Source organism: Peromyscus eremicus, chromosome 7, assembly GCF_949786415.1.
Source record: "Peromyscus eremicus chromosome 7, PerEre_H2_v1, whole genome shotgun sequence".
Taxonomy (NCBI): Eukaryota; Metazoa; Chordata; class Mammalia; order Rodentia; family Cricetidae; genus Peromyscus; species Peromyscus eremicus.
Genome location: NC_081422.1, coordinates 65,081,726 through 65,101,892, shown reverse-complemented (window position 1 = coordinate 65,101,892; position 20,167 = coordinate 65,081,726). Strand labels below are relative to the sequence as shown.

The following is a 20,167-nucleotide window of genomic DNA, read 5'->3' as shown; positions in this document are numbered from 1 at the left end:
GCTGGAGAGATGGCTCAGCCGTTAAAGGCTAGGCTCACAACCAAAAATATAAGAAATAGCAATATGTAGTGCATTTGAAATAATACCAGTTATGACTTGTATAAGGCCCCAAAGTTCACACAAACAAGGAAGAGCCACACTGACTGTTTTTACTCACATTCCAGCAAGTTCTTCCCACGTGGTTTGTGGTCATACCACCTTGATTAACGTTCAAGAAGTAGCCCAGTTCCTTTTTATATGTAGCCTTCAACTGTATCTTCCTTTTAAATCAATAAAATATCCAAACTGGTTTATTTCTAGTCTTAGAAGCTTTAGTCTTAAATGACAACTACTTTTGTTTTGTTTTTAATCCAAACATTCCATATGCCGTGAAGCCTCAGAATATAAGAAATACTTTACTAGCATTCTTTTTGGTGGGGAAGAATGTTATATAGCTGGTATCGGCAAAAGCAGCTTTTCTCTTGGGTGCTGACACCTTGTGAACACAGCACAGCGTTGTTACAGAAAGCAGAGGTTCATGTCTGCTTCCTCTTTGGAATGGCCATACCTTCTTGAATCTGATTGTTCTAATGATTGCTTGTGACACGAAAATAAGAATCAATAAGAAAGCCCCCCACACTACCAGCTGCCAGACTCCTCCCAAGCCAGTCATTTCGTTTCACATCTTTTAGAAGTAACTTCTTAGTAACTATTCCTAGGATAAACACACACTTCTGAAACTAACTCCAGGATATTCACTCATTTACTCAAACTTCTTTTTTTTCCCCCGATTGCATTCATATTGTCTTTATTAAGTAGTGGCAAGAATTATTAATTTATTAAGTAATATCCATCATTTTTCTTTGTCCAACTTTTATTTTGAGACATCTCAAACATAAAAAGATTCTCTTGGTGAACATTCACTTGCTCTTAATTCATCACTTCTTCACACATTGAATACCTGCCTTTTTTCTGTATTCCTACACAACACATTGTTTCTTCCAAAATCATATTAGAGCTAGTTGCAAGTGTCACATCATGAGTGTGTCATCATTGTCTCTTGAAAAGAAAGGATTCTGTGTAACTTTCCCATTGTGATCACAGTGACCTCAGGCAAGGCAGTGTCACGCTGTGTTACGTAGTATGTTGTTCATGTGCTTCCCTGGTTTTCTTAACCATACCCTCTAACTCTCCATCTCTTTCAGTGTACACTCCAGCCAAGGACCAGTCAGCAGTTGTAACAGCTTCAATCTCTGTCATTTAGAATAGATCCCTATTTTCCTTTTCCTTTCTTTTCTTTCCTGCTTTATTTTAAACCTTTGTTTTGTTCTTTGAGAACTTCATACAATATATTTTTATCGTATTCTTTCCTGATCCCCAACTTCTTCCAGATCCTTTCCTTTCCCTATCCACCCAACTTCATGTTCTTTTCTCTCTTAAAAAAAAAAAAAAAAAAAAAAAAAAAAAACTGGGGCTGGAGAGGTATGGCTCAGTGGTTAAGAGCACTGGCTGCTCTTCCAGAGATCCTGAGTTCAATTCCCAGCAACCACATGGTGGCTCACAACCATCTATAGTGGGATCTGATGCCCTCTTTGGGCATGAAGTTGTACATACAGATAGAGCACATATATATATATATATATATATATATATATATATATATATATATTAAGTATTTTTTTAAAAAGCCACCCAAAAAAAATTATGTGTGCTAGTCAAACACTCCTAAGCATGGGGCCTGCCCTGGAGTGTGGGGGATATACCTAGTGTCATTCCATTTTCCATTGAAGAAAATTGATTTTTTTCCCTCTCCCTGGAGAAATCTAGCTGGTACTTACTGCAAGCTTCACCTCTTCTGGCTAGCATTCATAGTGGTAGAAGGTGCTGCATACACTCCTGGAGAAGTAAAGTCATTGTCAGTGTCTCCCAGCTACAAACCCTGCGAGCTGTGATAATAACCTGCCTGCCAGATATACCCACTGGTACAGATCGGGGCTTGAATGGTATAGGAGTAACCAACCACTTTTTGGTGGGACTGTAAGGTCCACTCCATGAGATGGAACCCATATCTGATACTGTTAATGAGGCCAGGAACCTGATATTAGATAGGTCATGGGCCCAAGGGAAAACCTACTACTACTATTCTGCTAATGAGCACAGCAATAAAACAACTCCTAATGACACATTGCTATACCCATGGATCAATGCCTTGTTCAACCCACATCAGAAAAACTTCTTATAGCATATGGTAATTAACACAAAGCTCCACAACTGGGCAACATGCAGAGAGAGAGAGACTTGGGAGTGTTCAGCCCTGAAAGAAATGTCTCATCATAGCCCCTCCCTTTCAAAGTTCGGGGGTCTGTATGGGCGAGGGGAGTGGAAGAGTCGAAGAGCCAGAGGTGGTGGGTGATTTTAAGGAGACAGCATTGTCCAGGAACAACAGGGCAGATGCACTTATGGACTCATAGAGACCGTGACAGCATGTATAAGACCGACACGAGCTCAAGTCAGACAACACCCCCACTCCCACCCCAACCCTGTACAAAGGAAAGAGCGTTGACACAAGCTCTACTGCTAGCCAAGAAGCTATTCTTTAAAACTTACTGTTATTTGTGTGTGTGTGTGTGTGTGTGTGTGTGTGTGTGTGTGTGTGTGTACGTGTGTGTACACCCCATGTATGGGGTGACCACTGAGGCAAGAAAGGGGCTTTAGATTCCCTGGCGTTGGAGTTAGAGGCAGTTGTGAACCATCAGATGTGGGTGCTAGTGCTAAAAACCAAACTTGGGTGCTTTGCAAGATCAGTATGTGCTTTTTTTTTGGTTTTTCGAGACAGGGTTTCTCCGTGTAGTTTTGGTGCCTGTCCTAGATCTCACTCTAGACCAGGCTGGCCTCGAACTCACAGAGATCCACCTGACTCTGCCTCCCGAGTGCTGGGATTAAAGGTGTGTGCCACTGTCCTTCCATGTGCTTTTACCCACTGTTCCATATTTCCAGCCCCTTTTAGAACTTTCCTGCATTTGTGGCATTGCTCTCTTCCCCTCCACAGCCCTTCTCTATGCAGCCCACCCTCATCTACTCCCACTCTTCTCTACTAACATTTTTTAAATAGTGAGGAACAGTATTTTATAGACTAGGCCCAATTTTGACTTAACTGATTGTTCTCTTATGAGTAGAGACAGGTGATATAATTTTGGTTGGAATGCCACACAGATGACATCCTCTACAGTTGTCTTCTTACTGCATCAAATTGGGTGCGTGCGTAGATTATTCAGTGTTGGTTATATTTAAACTTGAGTGAGGTAGAATAGGCCAAATATCTTTATTGTAAAATCACCCTTTTCATTTTGTAATTAATAAGTAATAATGTGTAATTAATAATCTGTCCTAAGGCTTTGAAACTGTGTGAATAGCCTTTTCTCTAAGAATTGTATACTCAATAGATTGGGAACCATTGATTTTTAACTGAATCGATTATGGTTATGGTGGTTATTGTGTTTTTATTATTCCTTTTATACTTATTAGCTGTTATTCTGTAAAAAAAATCTAATTAGTTAGTTGAACCTAGAGTAACCTTACCTATATGGGATTAAAATTACCATTTAAGAGACAACAAAAGAAGATCCAGGAAAGGCGCAAAGCTGCACAGAGAAACCCTGTCTCGAAAAACTAAAAAAAAAAAAAAAAAAAAAAGAGAGAGAGAGAGAGAGAGAGAGAGAGAACAAAAGAATTAGGAAACATTGTATTTTTAAACTCTTAATAAGTTTATGCCTTATGATTTGGGGTGATATGTAATTCAGGTGGAATTCATAATCATCTCTGCACTAAATTGGTAACATTTTAATACCAATAATAATTCCTTTGATCCCAGTTTTCATTTTGCCATAACTACTTTGGGCAAATCATCTATTTTCTGTGAGCCTATTTCCTTTTCTATAAAAAGAAGATTGAAAAAGATGTGTCTATTGTTCATTTTTGAATTTCACACCAACATAATGGTAGTGTGCTCTATCTCCAGTGAATTTTTTTGTATTTTCTCAAGGAAGCGTTTATGAGCATGGATACTGCATCCAGGAGTACTTTTGAGCAAATGGTGCATCCTTTAATGTAGTACATAATAGTAAGAGCTTGAATACGTTCTGGTGAACCAGGTGATGACAATAACATGAAGGGAAACTCATTTCCCAGGGTATAGACACAAGTGTGTGCTGTAGACCTCAGACTCTGCTCTCCCTAACCAAGTCCTTGTGGTTGTGCTGCATTGTAACTTTCTAACTCCTTTGAACCTCCAAGTGCCCTGGCCTGATGAAAAGTAATAGAAAAGGAGTGCCCGAAACCTGCCTTGCTCAGCTACACTCACTGGGCTTACCAAGATTCCCACCAAGTTATTTTCAGCCTCTTATTGAAGTATCTCTCAAGACAAACTCAACTTGACTCTGCACTTCTTGGTATGCTCTCTGACACTCTCTCTCTGTCTCTATCTCTCTATATATCTCTGGTTTTTTGAAACAAGGTCTCACTGTGTAGCCCTGGATGGTCTGGAACTCACTTTTTAGACCAGGCTGGCCTTGAACTCACAGAGATTGAAGGCATACACTGCCATGCCTGACCTTAGCTCTCTTATAAAATGTTGTAGAGTGACTGACTTCCCTGTTGTTGTTTTATTGTGTCTGTGTCTCTTGTAAATCACCTGAAAGAGTTTTTGTAAGTTAAGAAACTGCACCTGTGGATGAAAGCCATTTCATGTCATTGTTTCTTCAGGACAGGGATGACCAGGGACACTGCTCCCATAAGAAAATTAGAAAGATGCATCTCCAATCTGGGGGCCATCATGTAACAGGAACATTGGCCTTTGTATACAGTTGGAACAATGTAAATAGGAAAAATAACTTTCTAATTTTGAAATGATTCTTCCTTCTCATAGTACACATTGGTTCCATAGGCTTTGTAGCTGAGCAGTTTCTAAACAATACAGCCACTCAACTGACGTACCATGGATTATGTGAACTGACTTCAACGGTTCAGGAAGGAGAACTCTGTGTGTTCTTTCGGAATAATCATTTTAGCACCATGACAAAACACAAGGTAGGCTATAGAAACAGATATTTTTTACTCTCAATCAAAGGAGCTTGATTTAGAGATGTGTTTAATCTGCTACAGAATAAGATTGAGCTTAATATTCCTTAGCCATTAGTTGTGAAGGTAATTATTATTAAATACTGCGTTAAAATGGAATGGGTTAGCAATTGAAGTGTTACCTTGATCAGCTTTTATTTTAAATGAAGTCTCAACTTCTTTATCACAGATTATTGCATTCAAGTGTTTACTTTTCTACTTTCTTGGAGAGAGGACTTCACTGGGTAACTCACACTGGCCTTGAATTTGAGATCTTCCTGTCTCAGCCTTTGGAACACTGGGATTAAAGGCATGTGCTCTCATGCCTAGCTAGGTTATTTCTTACTTAGAGAAAACAAAATACCTAGAGCTAGAACCAGGGTGGTTATGAATGAAGGATGTTTATATTTAAGCATTAAAAGATACTAGAAGTTAGAATTAAGATTTACGCCGGGCGGTGGTGGCGCACGCCTTTAATCCCAGCACTTGGGAGGCAGAGCCAGGCGGATCTCTTTGAGTTCGAGGCCAGCCTGGGCTACCAAGTGAGTCCCAGGAAAGGCGCATAGCTACAGAGAGAAACCCTGTCTCGAAAAACCAAAAAAAAAAAAAAAAAAAAAAAGATTTACCCTAAACTGGAATGTGTTGGTGCTTGCATGTGATCAAAGCTACTGAAGAGGCTGAGCAGAAGGATTACAAGTTCAAGTCCCTACCCCTAAACACACACAAATTATCTTTATGACAGTGTTGGCTTTTATTAAAATTATCAGTGTATTTATGGTTTTACACACATACACACACTCTTATGAATCCATCCCTTTTATTCGTCTCTTAGATCTGTCTCTTGATTTTACAGGTAACATCTAGTTCAGGAGTTTATCATCAACCTAGACCCCCATGGCAGAATGCTGTTCTTACCGTGTTGATAATACAGCACAGATGTTCAGTTAGCACCTATGTCTAGAGGATAAAATGCAGGGTCCCTCTGCCACAGCTCCCATCCTATATGTTCATACTATTTGGGAAGCTTTCCTCACTTCTGTTTGCCTATTCCGAAATTACCCATCCTTAAAGAAACGTTTCAAATACTAACTTACTGAAAGGTACCCCTTTTCTACTTAAACCAGTGGTTCTCGGCCCTGATTGTATCCTAGACCTATCTGGATGGCTTTTAAAAAAAGATAGTACTGCCCAGAACTTACCACTAATACAATTAAATTAGAATCTCTAAAGGAGGTGGGACCTAAACACTAGTTTTTGTTGTTGTTGTTGTCTGTTTTGTTTAGTTTTTTGTTTGTTTGTTTTTTGCAATCTGAAGGATTAGACCCAGTGCTTTTACACATGCTAGGCAAGCACTCCACTGTTAGGCTACACTATCTGTCCTGCATCAGTGGCTTCAGATGCTCCCCAGGTGATTTTAATGTGAAGACTGAGGACCACTGCTGTACTCATCCTCTACCTGTTAGTGGCCACATTGTCCTTATTGAGCTTTTACTGTTTTATGTCGCTTACCAGTTTGCCTCCCATGTAAATGTCCGTTTATTTTCTAAATGAAGGTAGCTTATTGAAGTATAAATCACATCGTCATGTTTCTATCTCTGCTTTTAAGTCAATGGATGACATGGGGTAGTAAAAAATGATTTGTTTGCCAATGAAAGAAAACCCCAGCCGGGCGGTGGTGGCACACGCCTTTAATCCCAGCACTCGGGAGGCAGAGGCAGGCGGATCTCTGTGAGTTCGAGGCCAGCCTGGTCTCCAAAGCGAGTTCCAGGAAAGGCGCAAAGCTACACAGAGAAACCCTGTCTCGAAAAACAAAAAACAAAAAACAAAAAACAAACAAACAAAAAAAAAAAAAAAAAAAGAAAACCCCAAAGCCATGGCTCTTCTGTTACTGTCGTGTTTTAAGAAGAGTACATTTTGTTACCTCAGCTTCATAGTTAGGAGTGTGTGAGATGTCAGATGAGAGCCATTCACATTCCTCAGGAATTGAAAGCCGGAGTAAGTCAGATCTGAATGGCTGCTCCATCATCTTGCTTTCCTTGTCCTCTTCAGACCTTGGATCTGCTGATTAACAAAGCCAAGCTAACCCTGACAACTGCAGCCATAGATACAGCAGCCATGGTTCCTGCCATTTCAGGACTTCTTTGTTTGATACTGAGATGCTTATGTCAAGGGCACGTACCATGAACTCTGAGAGCTCTTATCAGGATTGTGTTGGAAAAACTTCCCTGAGAAGGTCACATACATACAAGCCTAAGGACTTGGGGTGTACAGCTCAGTGGTAGAGCACTTGCTCAGCATGCACAAAAAAAAAAAAAGAAAAGAAAAAAGAAAAAGAAAAAGAAAAGAAAGAAAACTTCTGAAATCTGAGAATGAATTATCTGAGTTTAATTGGTTAACAACAAAAAGAAATAACTAAGCAGAAATAACTAGCAGCAAGTATGCAAAGGCCCTGAGGTAGTCACATTAAAAGAGAGTTGTGAGTGGAAACGTAGAGGTAAGATTTTTGTTTTCTGGCTTTTGTTTTGTTTTGTTTCTGTTTTTGGAGACAGGGTTTCTCTGTGTAGCTCTGGCTGTCCTGGAACTTGCTCTGTAGACCAGGCTGGCCTCAAACTCAAAGATTCACCTGTCTGCCTCCTGAATGCTGAGATTAAAGGCATGTGCCACCACCACTTGGCTGAACCTTGTTTTCTTAATGGCACTGGTTTCTTTTCTTGTTCTTTGGGCCCAAGAGTGAGTAGGAATGAAATAGTTCTTTGAGAAAACAAGGTCTCTGGCTGTCATTGGTGGCTGAGAGCTTTCCCTCTCCTCTCTCTACCCCTTCCCCTCCCACCCCTCATTTCCTATGTGCTAGGTAAGCACTGTACCATAGAGCTACATCGCCTCTGATGTTCTCTGTTCTAGTAAAGCCTTGTCCCCAGCCAGGAAGCCTTTACTAGCCAGTTAGGTATCCCCAATTTTGTGTGGTTGAAGAGGATATGCCTGTGTAGACTAAGCAGGCCTATCTGTAAGGTCATGGGAGCTCAGACAATGTATGTTCTGCCTTTTTTTCTGCTTCTAAGGTTTCCTATTAAGTTGATTCTGTAGCTTAACAATGCTGCACTGGTGTCATGTGCTCTCATGCCCCTTGTGTGACATTAATTTGCTTCAGACTTTGAGAGTGGATGTGGAATATAGTTAGGAGATACCCCAAAAGATAAAGGAAGGAGATTATAGTGATTTGGACAAGGGCTGCTAATGGCCATGCACTGTGAAAAGATTCCAGAGTGGGTCAGGAGATAGATCAGCCAGATATCTCCATTGGATTTGAAAAATAAGTGATTTCTGGGTCCTCTGTGGATGGTGATGTTCCTTATTGAGTCATACATGGCTGGCCATGCATGGTGGTTCACACCTTTAATCTTAACACTTGGGAAGCTGAAATAGGTGAACCTCTGTGACTTCAAGACTAGCCTGGTCTACACTAGCAAGTTCCAGGCCAGCCAGAGTTACAGGAGGCTGTCTCAAAACAAACAAAAGAAACAGATATAAGAAAAAAAAGATATAATGTTAAGGGTCTGGGATGTAAGAAGTACTTCTGAGGTGAACTTCAGTATGGAAATACTGAGGGAATGCTTTGAACTGATAGAATTTTAGGATTTACAAGAAAATACAGAAATTTGGTGGGGGGGGGGGGGGGTGTTACAAGATAAGGAATCAAGCCGGGCGGTGGTGGCGCACGCCTTTAATCCCAGCACTTGGGAGGCAGAGCCAGGCGGATCTCTGTGAGTTCGAGGCCAGCCTGGGCTACCAAGTGAGTCCCAGGAAAGGCGCAAAGCTACACAGAGAAACCCTGTCTCGAAAAAAAAAAAAAAAAAAAAAAAAAAAAAAAAAAAAAAAAAAGATAAGGAATCAGAAGAGAAAACCTAGGATAGAGATTTAAAGAATGTCAACTTTTAAAGAATCACCTCAAGGAAGAAACATTAGTAAAGACAGCTGAGAAAGAAGAGGGCAAGGGGGAAATTAAGAATGTAGCATCAGCTGGGCAGCGGTGGTGTTGCACACCTTTAATCCCAGCACTCAGGAGGCAGAGCCAGGCGGATCTAGGTCAGCCTGGTCTACAGAGTGAGATCCAAGACAGGAAACAAAACTACACAGAGAAACCCTGTCTCAAAACAAACAAACAAAGAGTGTGGCATCTAGGAAGCTAGGGGAGAAGAGATAAGAACCCTGAGGGTAGACATGGGAGGAGGGGACAGGCGTGGCAGCAAAAGAATCTGAGTTACTTAAGAGTGGCTGGAATGGAGAAGGCCATAGTGGCAACTCTAGAAATGTTTGCTGAGGACTGGAGAGATGCTTCAGTTAAGAGCACTGGCTGTTCTTCCAAAGGACCTGAGTTTGAACCCAGGTCGTGTGACTCCTGCGCGCGCACCCACACGTAAAAGAAATAAACATAAAAAGAAACTTGGTTTTTTATATATAATGGTTTGCCCGAAAAGGAGATGTTGGACTTAAGGGTGATGGCTTCTCCTCGTAGGGGCTTTAGAGGTATGGAACCTAAGGTTGGTGATTTTCATGCTTTTGTTTGTTACACTTTGTTTTATGAGGTGATTTTACTGTGTAGCTTTGGCTGGCCTGGATCTCACTGTGTAGATCAAGCTGGCCTTGAACTCATAAAGATTTACCTGTCTCCTAAATTCCAGAATGAAAAGTATCTACCACCATGCTCGGTCTCAGACTTTTTATATTGCTAGCTCACCTCAAATGATATTCCCACCTCAGGCTCCCTGCACTAGTACCACAGTCATATACCACTGCACCTGCATCTGGCTCTTGGGTTGTTTTGTTTGTTTGCTTGTTTGTTCTTCATTATTATTGAGGAGTGTTCAAAGTTTATGTGATAGCTTGGACACAGACACTTGTGTGCCATGGAGCACTTGTAAGGGGACAACTTTGGCAAATCAGTTCTCTCTTTCTACCATATGGGTCCCAGGAATCAAATGCAGGTTGTCTTTTACCCCGAAACCATTCCACCGCCTCCCAACACCCCCCCCCCCCCCGTTTTGGTTTTTTTTTGGTTTTTTTTTTTTTTTTTTGGTTTTTCGAGACAGGGTTTCTCTGTGTAGCTTTGCGCCTTTAAAACATTGACAGACTCATTAGAGAGAGAAAAAGTGAAGATTCCAAAGATGTTAGAAGCAAAGCATAAGAAGCATAGGTATCTTTCCACAGGTGAAGAACATCAACATGTGATTTTATTTTATTATGTGATTTTATTTTATTATTTGTTTGTTTTGAAACAGGGTCTCACTATGTAGCTCTGGCTGTCTTAAAACTCACTCTGTAGACCAGGCTGGCCTCAAACTCACAGAGATTCACCTCTCTCTGCCTCCTGAGTGCTGAGACTAAAGGTGTTCACCACTGCACCTGACCAGCCCGGGACTTTCAAAGGGATCTGTCTATCTTTGCGTTATAGTGAGGGAGAGAACAGGCTCTGAGGTTTGCTTTTGCTTGCCTTGTTCCTGTTAGAGATTAGAAGTGAAAAGCAGAGTTCCGGGTGACACTAACGCTGGTGAGAAACAAAGATATACTTCCAGGAGTAGCAGAGTGGCAGAGAAACTTGCTTGACAGGTTCTGTAAGGCCCTGCATTCATTCACCAGCACTGATAAATAAATAAATACAATAATGTCTTGTTAATTCTTTTCACACTTGGACTAAGAGTGCTAGCTTCTTCCCCCCAGATTGCCACATTGAAGTGAAAATCCATTTAGTTGTTTTAAAGGTGACTAATAAATGAGAAACTTATTTTAAAGATAAGAAAGGGAAGAAATGTGGAAGTAGGAGTAAGGGAGGGACTCCACAGGCAGAAGTTTGCCCTTTTCCCTTAAGTAGGGGCAGAAGGGACACTGCTGTTTATTAAACAGCAACAGGACAAAGGACATGTGTAGCTCAGTCCTTTCAAACACCAACGGTGCTGGAGAGGTGTCTCAGCATAAGAACATGCACTGCTATTGCAGAGCACAGTTCAGTCCTCAGCACCCACGTCAGCCTGTGACTCCTGCTTCAGAGGCTCTGACGCACTCCTGGCCCATGGGGCACTGCACCTGTGCACCAACCCACACATAGACACATAGACACAGGGGGCTTTTTGTTGTTGTTGTTGTTTAGGAAAGGCTGGTTTGGGTTAGATTGGTCCTATCAGCATACTTTTGTTAAGTAAATAAAATCAGACAATGTAATATATTTTTTGCATATGCTTTCTGGTTGTATCTTTCTATTTTATGAAATGAAATTATAAACAAACTATAACTGTTTGTCAGTTAACATATCAGAAGCTCATTATCTCATGATACACTGTGCTATGCTGACTACCAACCAGCTCCAGGCAAAACCAGGTGAATTTGAGCAGATGTCCCCTTTGTCTTTTTATTGGGTTGCACAGATCCAGTTAAAATAATTACTGTACTTCAAACATACGGCTTTAAAATGTTCCTTAAATTTAATGTTGGCTAGTATGGGAGAATTTAACACTCCTTTTTCATTTGTTATTTTTTATTAAGGGTCAACTGTATTTGTTGGTAACAGACCAGGGATTTCTTACCGAAGAAAAAGTTGTCTGGGAAAGCCTACACAATGTAGATGGTGATGGAAATTTCTGTGACTCAGAATTCCATCTGCGACCTCCTTCAGATCCTGAGACTGTGTACAAAGGTCAACAAGACCAAATAGATCAGGTAAAATTGTTTTTCCCCACCACCCATCACATTCTCTAAAGTGCATATTCTCTTTCTTCTTTTCTTTTCCTTTTTTTTTTTTTTTTTTGACAGGGTCTTGCTATACAGCCTTAACTTGTCTGGAGTTCCCTATGAAGACCAAGCTCCCTTGAACTCAGAGATCTGCCTACCTCTGCTTCCCAAATGCTGGGACTAAAGACTTGTGCCACCATGCCTGGCTAAAGTGCATACTTTTTTTTTTTTTTTTGGTTTTTCGAGACAGGGTTTCTCTGTGTAGTTTTGGTGCCTGTCCTGGATCTTGCTCTGTAGACCAGGCTGGCCTGGAACTCACAGAGATCCTCCTGGCTGTGCCTCCTAAGTGCTGGGACTAAAGGCCAGCACCACTGCCGCCCAGCTTAAAATGCATACTCTTAATTGAGGCATGGTGATGTACCCAGCTGCTTGGGAGGCTGAGGGATGTCACTGAGCTCACAAGTTGGAAGCAGCCTGGGCAACATAGCAAGGAAAAAACAAATTCTTTTCAAGTGTCAGGTTTTTTTTTTTAATCTAAAAGTGTTGATTCATCCGTTAATTTTATTTATTTATCTATTTATTTACTAGTTTTTTGAGACAGGGTTTCTCTGTGTAGCCCTGGCTGTCCTGGCACTCACTCTGTAGACCAGACTGGCCTCAAACTCACAGAAATCTGCCTGCCTCTGCCTGAGTGCTGGGATTAAAGGCATGTGCCACCACTGCCCGGCTATTCATCCATTAATTTAGCTGTGAGTTCTCATATTTCCTAAATAGGAAAGTGATCATTCTATAGTTTCTATATGAACATCAGTTATACGCTATGATTCAGAAGGTTGAGTGTGTTGAAGGGTCATAGTGAGGACTTTGAAATTCATTCTAATTACAGTAGAACAATTATATTGAGTGTTAAATGTGGAAACTGCATGAACTATGTCATGTTTTTAAAAGATTGCTATGTGGAGAATACATAGGAAAGAGATAGGCATAAGCAGAAACCAGTAATCCACTTTATTGTATTTATTTACTTAGTTTGTGTGTGGGTAAGTTTGTGTACCACAGTGCACCTGGAAGTTAGAGAATAGTGTGCAGATCTGTCCTTTCCTACCAACCATGTGGGTCCGAGGAATTGAACTCTGGTCATCAGGCTTAGCAGTAGGAGCTTTTACACACACACACACACACACACACACACACACACACACACACACACACACGTACTGAGACAGGGTTTCTCCATGTAGCCCTGGCTGTTCTGGATCTCGATCTGTAGACTAGACTGGCCTCAAACTCAGAGATCCACCTGCCTCTGCCTCCAAGTGCTAGGACTAAAGGTGTGCACTACCACCACCCAGTGAGAGACAGACAGACAGACAGAGAATAAGTAAGTTAAAAAATAATAATAAATTAGGTATAACTTTGACCAAAATGAACTTTTTCTCATAGGAGATAATCTAGGTATGTAGCTAGGAGAAGATGTAATTACCTAGTTATTGAATTTGACCATGGATACATTAAAACTCATCTTTTGGGGCCAGGGAAATAACTCAGTTTTAAAGTGCCTGCTGCCCACACATGAGGACCTAAATTCAATCCCCAGAACCCATGTAAAAAGCTGGGAATGGTTGTATGCACTTATAATCTTAGTGCTGAGGAGGCAGAGACAAGATGATCCCTGGAACTCACTGGCCAGTCATGAAAACCTGAGTTCAAATTCCCAACATCCATATAGAAAGTTGAGCATGGCAATGCATCCCTGTAATCCCAGCATTAGGGATGGAGACAGATGTCTCCTGAGAGCTGGTTGACTACCTGGCTTAACTTAGTCCAAAAGATGAACTTCTAATTCACTAAGATACCCTGTCTCAAGGCTGTAATATAGCGAGTAACATGGACTGTCTCAAGACTGTAATACAGAAAGATACCTAATGTCCTGCTCCAACCACCAAAGGTGTGAACACATGCATATGACTGTACTACCCCCCCCCACACACACACACAGAAAGAGAGAAAAAAACCATGAATGACACTTGAGGTTGTCCTCTGCTTTCCACTCAAAGGCAACTTTGAGGCCAGCCAGGTCTATATAGCAAGGGCCTACTTCAAAAATGAGTAAGGGACTGGAAAGATGGCTCAGCAGTTAAGAGCACTGGCTGCTCTTCCAGAGGACCCCAGTTCAATTCCCAGCACCCACGTGATAGCTCACAACTGTCTGTAACTCTAGTTCCAGCGATCTGGCAACCTCACACAGGCATACATGCAGCCAAAAAAAAAAAAAAAAAAAAGAAAGAAAGAAAGAAAAAGAAAAAAAAGAGAGAGAGAGAGTAATTAAATAATGTAAAATAAAAACAAAAATCATTCTTTGAGCTGTATAGGTCGTATATAGCTGTAATCCCAGCCCTCAGGAGGCCCAAGCACAAAAATCTGAAACGGAGACCAGCCTAAGATACTTAGTAAGACCTTGCCTCAGAGCAAAACAAAACAATTTTGAGGGGAGGGGGAGAGAATTGAATAAATAATCTTATGAAATTCTTAGACTATTTTAAAAACAAATGTTAAATGAAAAATAAAAGCTTAAAATAGTGTTAGAGGGTGGGAGATATGTTTGAATTTCTATGTGAATGTAGAAAATACTAGACGGCTATAAATACTCAACAGTTACATCTGTTACAGTGATTTCAGCTTTCCTATTTCTGGTTTCCTGTCTTGTCTGCATGTTCCATACTCACATGTTTCTTTTGTAAACAAAGAGAACTTTTTTCATTAGCTTTCTTGAATGCCTTATTTATTGATTGTAGAAAAGATTTCAAACAAATTCTAAAACTCTGTAGAGCAATGATAGTAATGAAGTAGATTTGTAGCTCTGCAAAAAAAAAAAAAAAAAAAAGTGCTTAATAGAGCTGTAAAAACCTCTTCTGTGAAAGCCATTCTCTGAGCTCGTTGATGGGTGTCTGTCTTCACGCTGGCTGGGTCCTGGGTCACATCTCAAAGCTGAAGCTGGTTGTGATTGAACTCCTCAGGACTACCTTATGGCACTGTCACTGCAACAAGAACAGCAGAGCCAAGATATCAACTGGGAGCAAATTCCAGAAGGAATCAGTGACCTGGAGTTGGCGAAGAAACTCCAGGAGGAGGAGGACAGACGGGCCTCTCAGTACTACCAGGAGCAGGAGCAGGCACAGGTGGCCGTGGCTGCTGCCACCACCTCCACACAGGTCCAGGTAAAGCTGCAGCTCTGTGACTCTCAAACATGACAGTCACTTTAGCAGCAAGAGAGTTTCTGTTTGGCAGAAGCAGTTGTAAGTCAGCTCGGGCTTGAAGCTGTGTTAGCATGGCAGCACCCACGGCTTTAAGGTTGTTGGTTTGCTTTGGTTTGGTTTTAGACTTATTTCATGTGTATGAGTGTTTTGCTTGCATGTATATCTGTGCACCATGTGTGTGCCAGGTGCCTGCAGAAGTCAGAAGAAGGCATCAGATCCCCTGGAACTGGAGTTAGAGACAGTGGTGGGCCACCATGTAGGTCCTGGGAATCAAACCTGGGTCCTCTGCAAGAGCGGCCAGTGCTCTTAACTGCCGGGCCATCCCTCTAGCTCTTCCTGTGGAAGTTTTTCACATTGGTCTACGTTTTTTACTATCCTGACATATTTCTGATTTCATGAAGACATTTTCTTAGAGGTTCTGATAAGATTATTTAGCCTTTTTCTTTTAAGACCTTTAAAGCTACAAACTATAAACTTGAACAAAGTACTTCCTTTCAGCTAGAGACAGTCTGAGGTTTTGCTACAAAGAGTGCAATTTTTGGAGCCACAGAGGCATGGGCCTATAGTTCCTGCTGGCTCCTCCTTCCTATTGCGAACACTTGGTTACAGCCCTCTGCCTCTCCGGGCCCCTTTCCCTATCAGTAAAACTTCATCTTGAGGTTTCTTTAGAAACAACAATGCTGCCATTTAACTCAATTTCTAACACATATTCAGCACAAGCTAGCACCCCTGTCCTTGGCATTTTTGTTGATTTGTGTTTTAAGCTGCAAAGTATGACTGTCACACAGGTTTCTGCACGCTAAATCTCATTTTATGAATTGAAAAGTATTCCTTTATTTGACGCTAACCTGCACCATGCCAGAAGCCTTCCCTTTGGCTTGGGCACACAGGAAAACAAGATGTCTTTTAGGATCTCCTGAAACCAAGTACAGAACTCACCATTCACGAGACTGGGGCAGTGGCTCAGCAGGTGAGAGTGTTTGGTGTGTAAACGTGAAGCCCTGAGTTCAAACCCCAGTACTCACATCAAAGGCCAGACATAGCCATATGCCTGCAACCCCAGAACTGTGGTGGGCAGGTAGGAGGGTCTCACGGGCCTGCAGGACTGTGGTGGGCAGGTAGGAGGGTCTCATGGGCCTGCAGGACTGTGGTGGGCAGGTAGGAGGGTCTCACGGGCCTGCAGGACTGTGGTGGGCAGGTAGGAGGGTCTCACGGGCCTGCAGGACTGTGGTGGGCAGGTAGGAGGGTCTCACGGGCCTGCAGAACTGTGGTGGGCAGGTAGGAGGGTCTCACGGGCCTGCAGGACTGTGGTGGGCAGGTAGGAGGGTCTCACGGGCCTGCAGAACTGTGGTGGGCAGGTAGGAGGGTCTCACGGGCCTGCAGGCGACCTAACGAGCTCCAGAGTCTGGAGAGAACATCTCTCAAGGAAATAAGGCTGAGAGTGACAGAGGGCACCAGATGTACACCTCTGACCTTGCGCTCATAACACACACACACACACACACACACACACACACACACACATTCTCTCTCCATCTTTCTTCTCTTTCATTAAAATACATGTAAAACTTGCCTCTTTCTTAATCAAGCACTAACTATTCAAGCTTAGTAGGTGAGTCCTACCATGTTAGAATCAGCTTTCCATTTCATTCAAGTTCTCTGATCTCATAGCACACACTTATTTTATACTCTCAGTTCTCAGGATTCTTGTTTTTTGCTCTTAAGATCTGTTTGTTATGATGTTTAATGAAGTCCTGATGAAATATTATAGTTTACCAAAATTGACAGTTTAGCATAAAATTTTTTTTGGTTTTTTGTTTGAGACAGAGTTTCATTGTTTAGCTCTGGCTGCCCTGGAACTCACTTTGTAGATCAGACTGGCCTCGAACTCACAGAGATCCACCTGCCTCTGCCTTCCAAGTGCTGGGATTAAAGGCCTGTGCCACCACTGCCCAGCTACGTAAATATTTCTTAAACTAGAAGCTTAAATAGTTATAGATAATTTTGTATTTGGAATAATGAGTATGTAATTAATTTCACATTAATTATTTGTGTCAGCTATCCTGTATATTAATTACTTTTCTCACACCTGACAGAGCAACTTAGAGAAAAAGATTTGTTGAGATTTACAGTGAAGGGTACAGTTCACCGTAATGGGGAAGGCAGAGTTGGATGGTGCTCGGTTGGTGAAGGTGGGAGTTGGTGGCACAGCATTCCCTGTCCTTTCCATCAGGAAGAGCCGGGCAGGAAAACATGCCCTGCCACTTCCCTCATACCCACCCTTATATGGACTGCTAGGCCCTTTTCCCTAAGATACCCAAACTTCCCACAGCAACAGACCGACTGTGGACCAGGACCATCTCCCAGCTGAACCCTAGCACCTGTCAACAGAAGCCATGCCGCCAAGCATCTGTTTTTGTGAGGGTGGGTGCCCTGTGGTTCTAGCTAGCTCTGGTTCAGTACCCAGGAAAGCTAGTCATCTCTTCCTGTGTGTGTTTCTCATACAGCAGGGCCAGCCAGCACAAGCCTCTCCATCAAGTGTAAAACAGCCTGGAAATAGTGAACGGAAACGCAAGGAACCCCGGGAAAAAGACAAAGAGAAAGAAAAGGAAAAAAACAGCTGTGTGATTTTGTAGGAAGTGTTGGCATCTGGAAACCACCTATGCAGATGACGGAGAGGAAGACCCAGTACCTACCGTCTGTGCCTGATCTCCCAAGGGATTTTGCTCTTGTTTTCCAGGGGAAGGTTGTTACTTTGTTACAATCAACTTTTTAAGTTACACAATACACTCTTTATGAGCTGGAGTTTTATGTTACAAGTTGGAACTGTTGTGTGTTGTCACTTGTAGCCAAATAAGTATATCACTCCTACTTTGTTTTTAGTGACATGGAAACTCTAATCAGTTAGTAAGCTACTGTGTTCTGTCTGACAATGGATGGAGGTCACCTGAGTGAGTCCAATCCTTCTAAAGATGTAATTATTAGCACAACTATTTCTGAAACATTTATGTTAAATTATGTTCTAATCCATAAAAAATGAGGAGTTTAATATAGGGAGAGAAAAAAAGCAGGAATAAATGACCCTTCATTGTACATTGAACTGGTTCAGCCCTTGAACAGCTTTACCTTTCTTTAGTAATGTACATTTTAGCTATTATCTTGAGAATTGATAATGGAGCTTGGATCCAATTTAGATAGAAAAAAATATTTTTTATTTTCCAATAGCAAAAAAAAACAAAAAAATTACATGACACTAATACGGATAACCTATCCAAATCAGATACTGACTTTGTAGTGTTGTGAGATTCTGAGGAATTTTAACACCTTTAGGTAACCTGAATGGTGGTTTTTTTTGTTTGTTTGTTAAGGATGTAGTTAGCGAGTGAGGAGGAGACCACACTCATGTTCAGCCTTGTAAATATGATGGCAGAGAAGAGCAGAGTTCACTGTCTACCTTTTTCTAGAATTACCTTGAACCTTAAATTTTAAATCATGTTTATTGCTAGAAAATTAAGCATAGTTATTTAAGCCAATAAAAAGCACATTTCTGAAGGAGAGTTAATCTCTTGACTCTAGTGAAAAGATATTAATAAAATTCTGAACATAGCAGGAATCTGAAGGAATTTATGTAAAAGCAATCAGATTTTTTAACTTAATGAGAACCAAATAAACCTAAGACATCTTATATCATTTATAGGATTCTGGAAGAATATTTACTCAGCTTTGTGATGAGGCAGCACATATTGTATTTCTAGATCCAGTTTGGAAAACTATCCTTAACGGTCCTTTTTCTATACTTTGTATTTGAAGTGTGTTTCAGTCATTTGTAAAGATTTTTGCCGGTGCAGGTAGCTGTGTGATTTGCCCTAAGCCTCAGTGCACTTGTTTATTCAGGAGCATCCCAAATTGAACGTCCAGTTAGAGACTATTTCTTGTGATCTGGAGGCAACGAAAGACTACCCAAAAAAAGTAGTCTAGAGTTTCTTAAGACTATTGTCATTAACATTCTCCATGATCCCAAACCAGCTGTAGGATGAATCTGTATGTAAAAAGTAGAGTTTTATTTATGAAAAGTATTATTCTAAGGGAAAAAAATTCAGGGCCATGCTGTATCCTTTATATTCTTCTCTATTACATGTCTATTTATGTTCTTTGTTATTTCTTCAGATTTCCTATGCTAGCATGGGAACTAATCAGAGGATATGCCGGGGTATAGAATCTGTGTATAAAATACTTGGTCAGTCTCTTGGTTCCAGCCTAGGGTGAGTACGAATTGACAGTGGTCAGACCCCTTCGGGTGGGCTGACCTCAGCACAGACACCCATGCCAGACAGCACTCTGATGATTAAAGGAGAAAGCTCAAACCTCAGGGTTTGCTTTTTCCAGAACACTCTATTATTTTAATTTAAAAAACAATAAACCTTGAGTGATTTTAAAAAGTATACTTGAGGCATATTTTTCCATAATTATATACAATATCTATTTATTGCCCTTGAAGAATCTATATATAGAAATTATTGTTATTTTTACTATCTTAATTTGTTCCAAAGATAATACTGCCATACTGCATTCCCTCTAGAAGAAAAAAAGAAAACACAACTCACTCAAAACCAGCATCTCTGCTATCAGATAAGTAGATGTCAACGTGCACTTATGACAAGCAATGCATTGTGTTTGCTAATCCAGTCTTTTCTTATGTCAGATTTCCAAGTCGGGCTTGGCTACATTCCTGGAATGGTTTGATATGACAAGAGTCATAATAAGATATTTGTTTTGATTACTGGGGGGGAAATTAAATGTTTGACTCTATTAAAACAAATTTCTGAGCTGCTTTTCTGTCCTCAAAGGTTGTCAAGGATCTAAACTGCTGTGTGCTTATTTCCTATGTTCTGCTCAAGGTAGCAAGTGATATTCAGGCATATTGTTCCTTATTTGGGTACATAGGACATTGAAATGGTATTTTGAGGGATTTTTTTTCCCCTCATAATACTTTGTAATACTTGAAATTGTTATACATATCTTGCTAACAGATGTTAAAATTTAAACATTTTGGAGCTTAGTGTTTCTAGGCTCAATTTCAGGCACATTTGACTCAT

The 20,167-nt window shown here is 41.0% G+C and overlaps 1 protein-coding gene across 2 annotated transcripts in view; it reads left to right on the top strand.

Moving 5' to 3' along the window:
• Window positions 1-17,876, top strand: part of Mindy2 (MINDY lysine 48 deubiquitinase 2) — a 54,391-nt gene extending 36,515 nt beyond the window's left edge. Inside the window, exons 6-10 of one of the 2 annotated variants that reach the window (XM_059268203.1) lie at window positions 4,922-5,064; window positions 11,629-11,802; window positions 14,832-15,032; window positions 15,982-16,041; window positions 17,579-17,876. In XM_059268203.1, coding sequence (XP_059124186.1) covers window positions 4,922-5,064; window positions 11,629-11,802; window positions 14,832-15,032; window positions 15,982-16,041; window positions 17,579-17,707 — 707 coding nt within the window. In that variant the 3' untranslated portion in view covers window positions 17,708-17,876. The remainder of the gene's footprint in view (window positions 1-4,921; window positions 5,065-11,628; window positions 11,803-14,831; window positions 15,033-15,981; window positions 16,042-17,578) is intronic. The other variant, XM_059268204.1, reaches the window with a different exon arrangement.
• The last annotated feature ends 2,291 nt before the right edge of the window (window positions 17,877-20,167 follow it).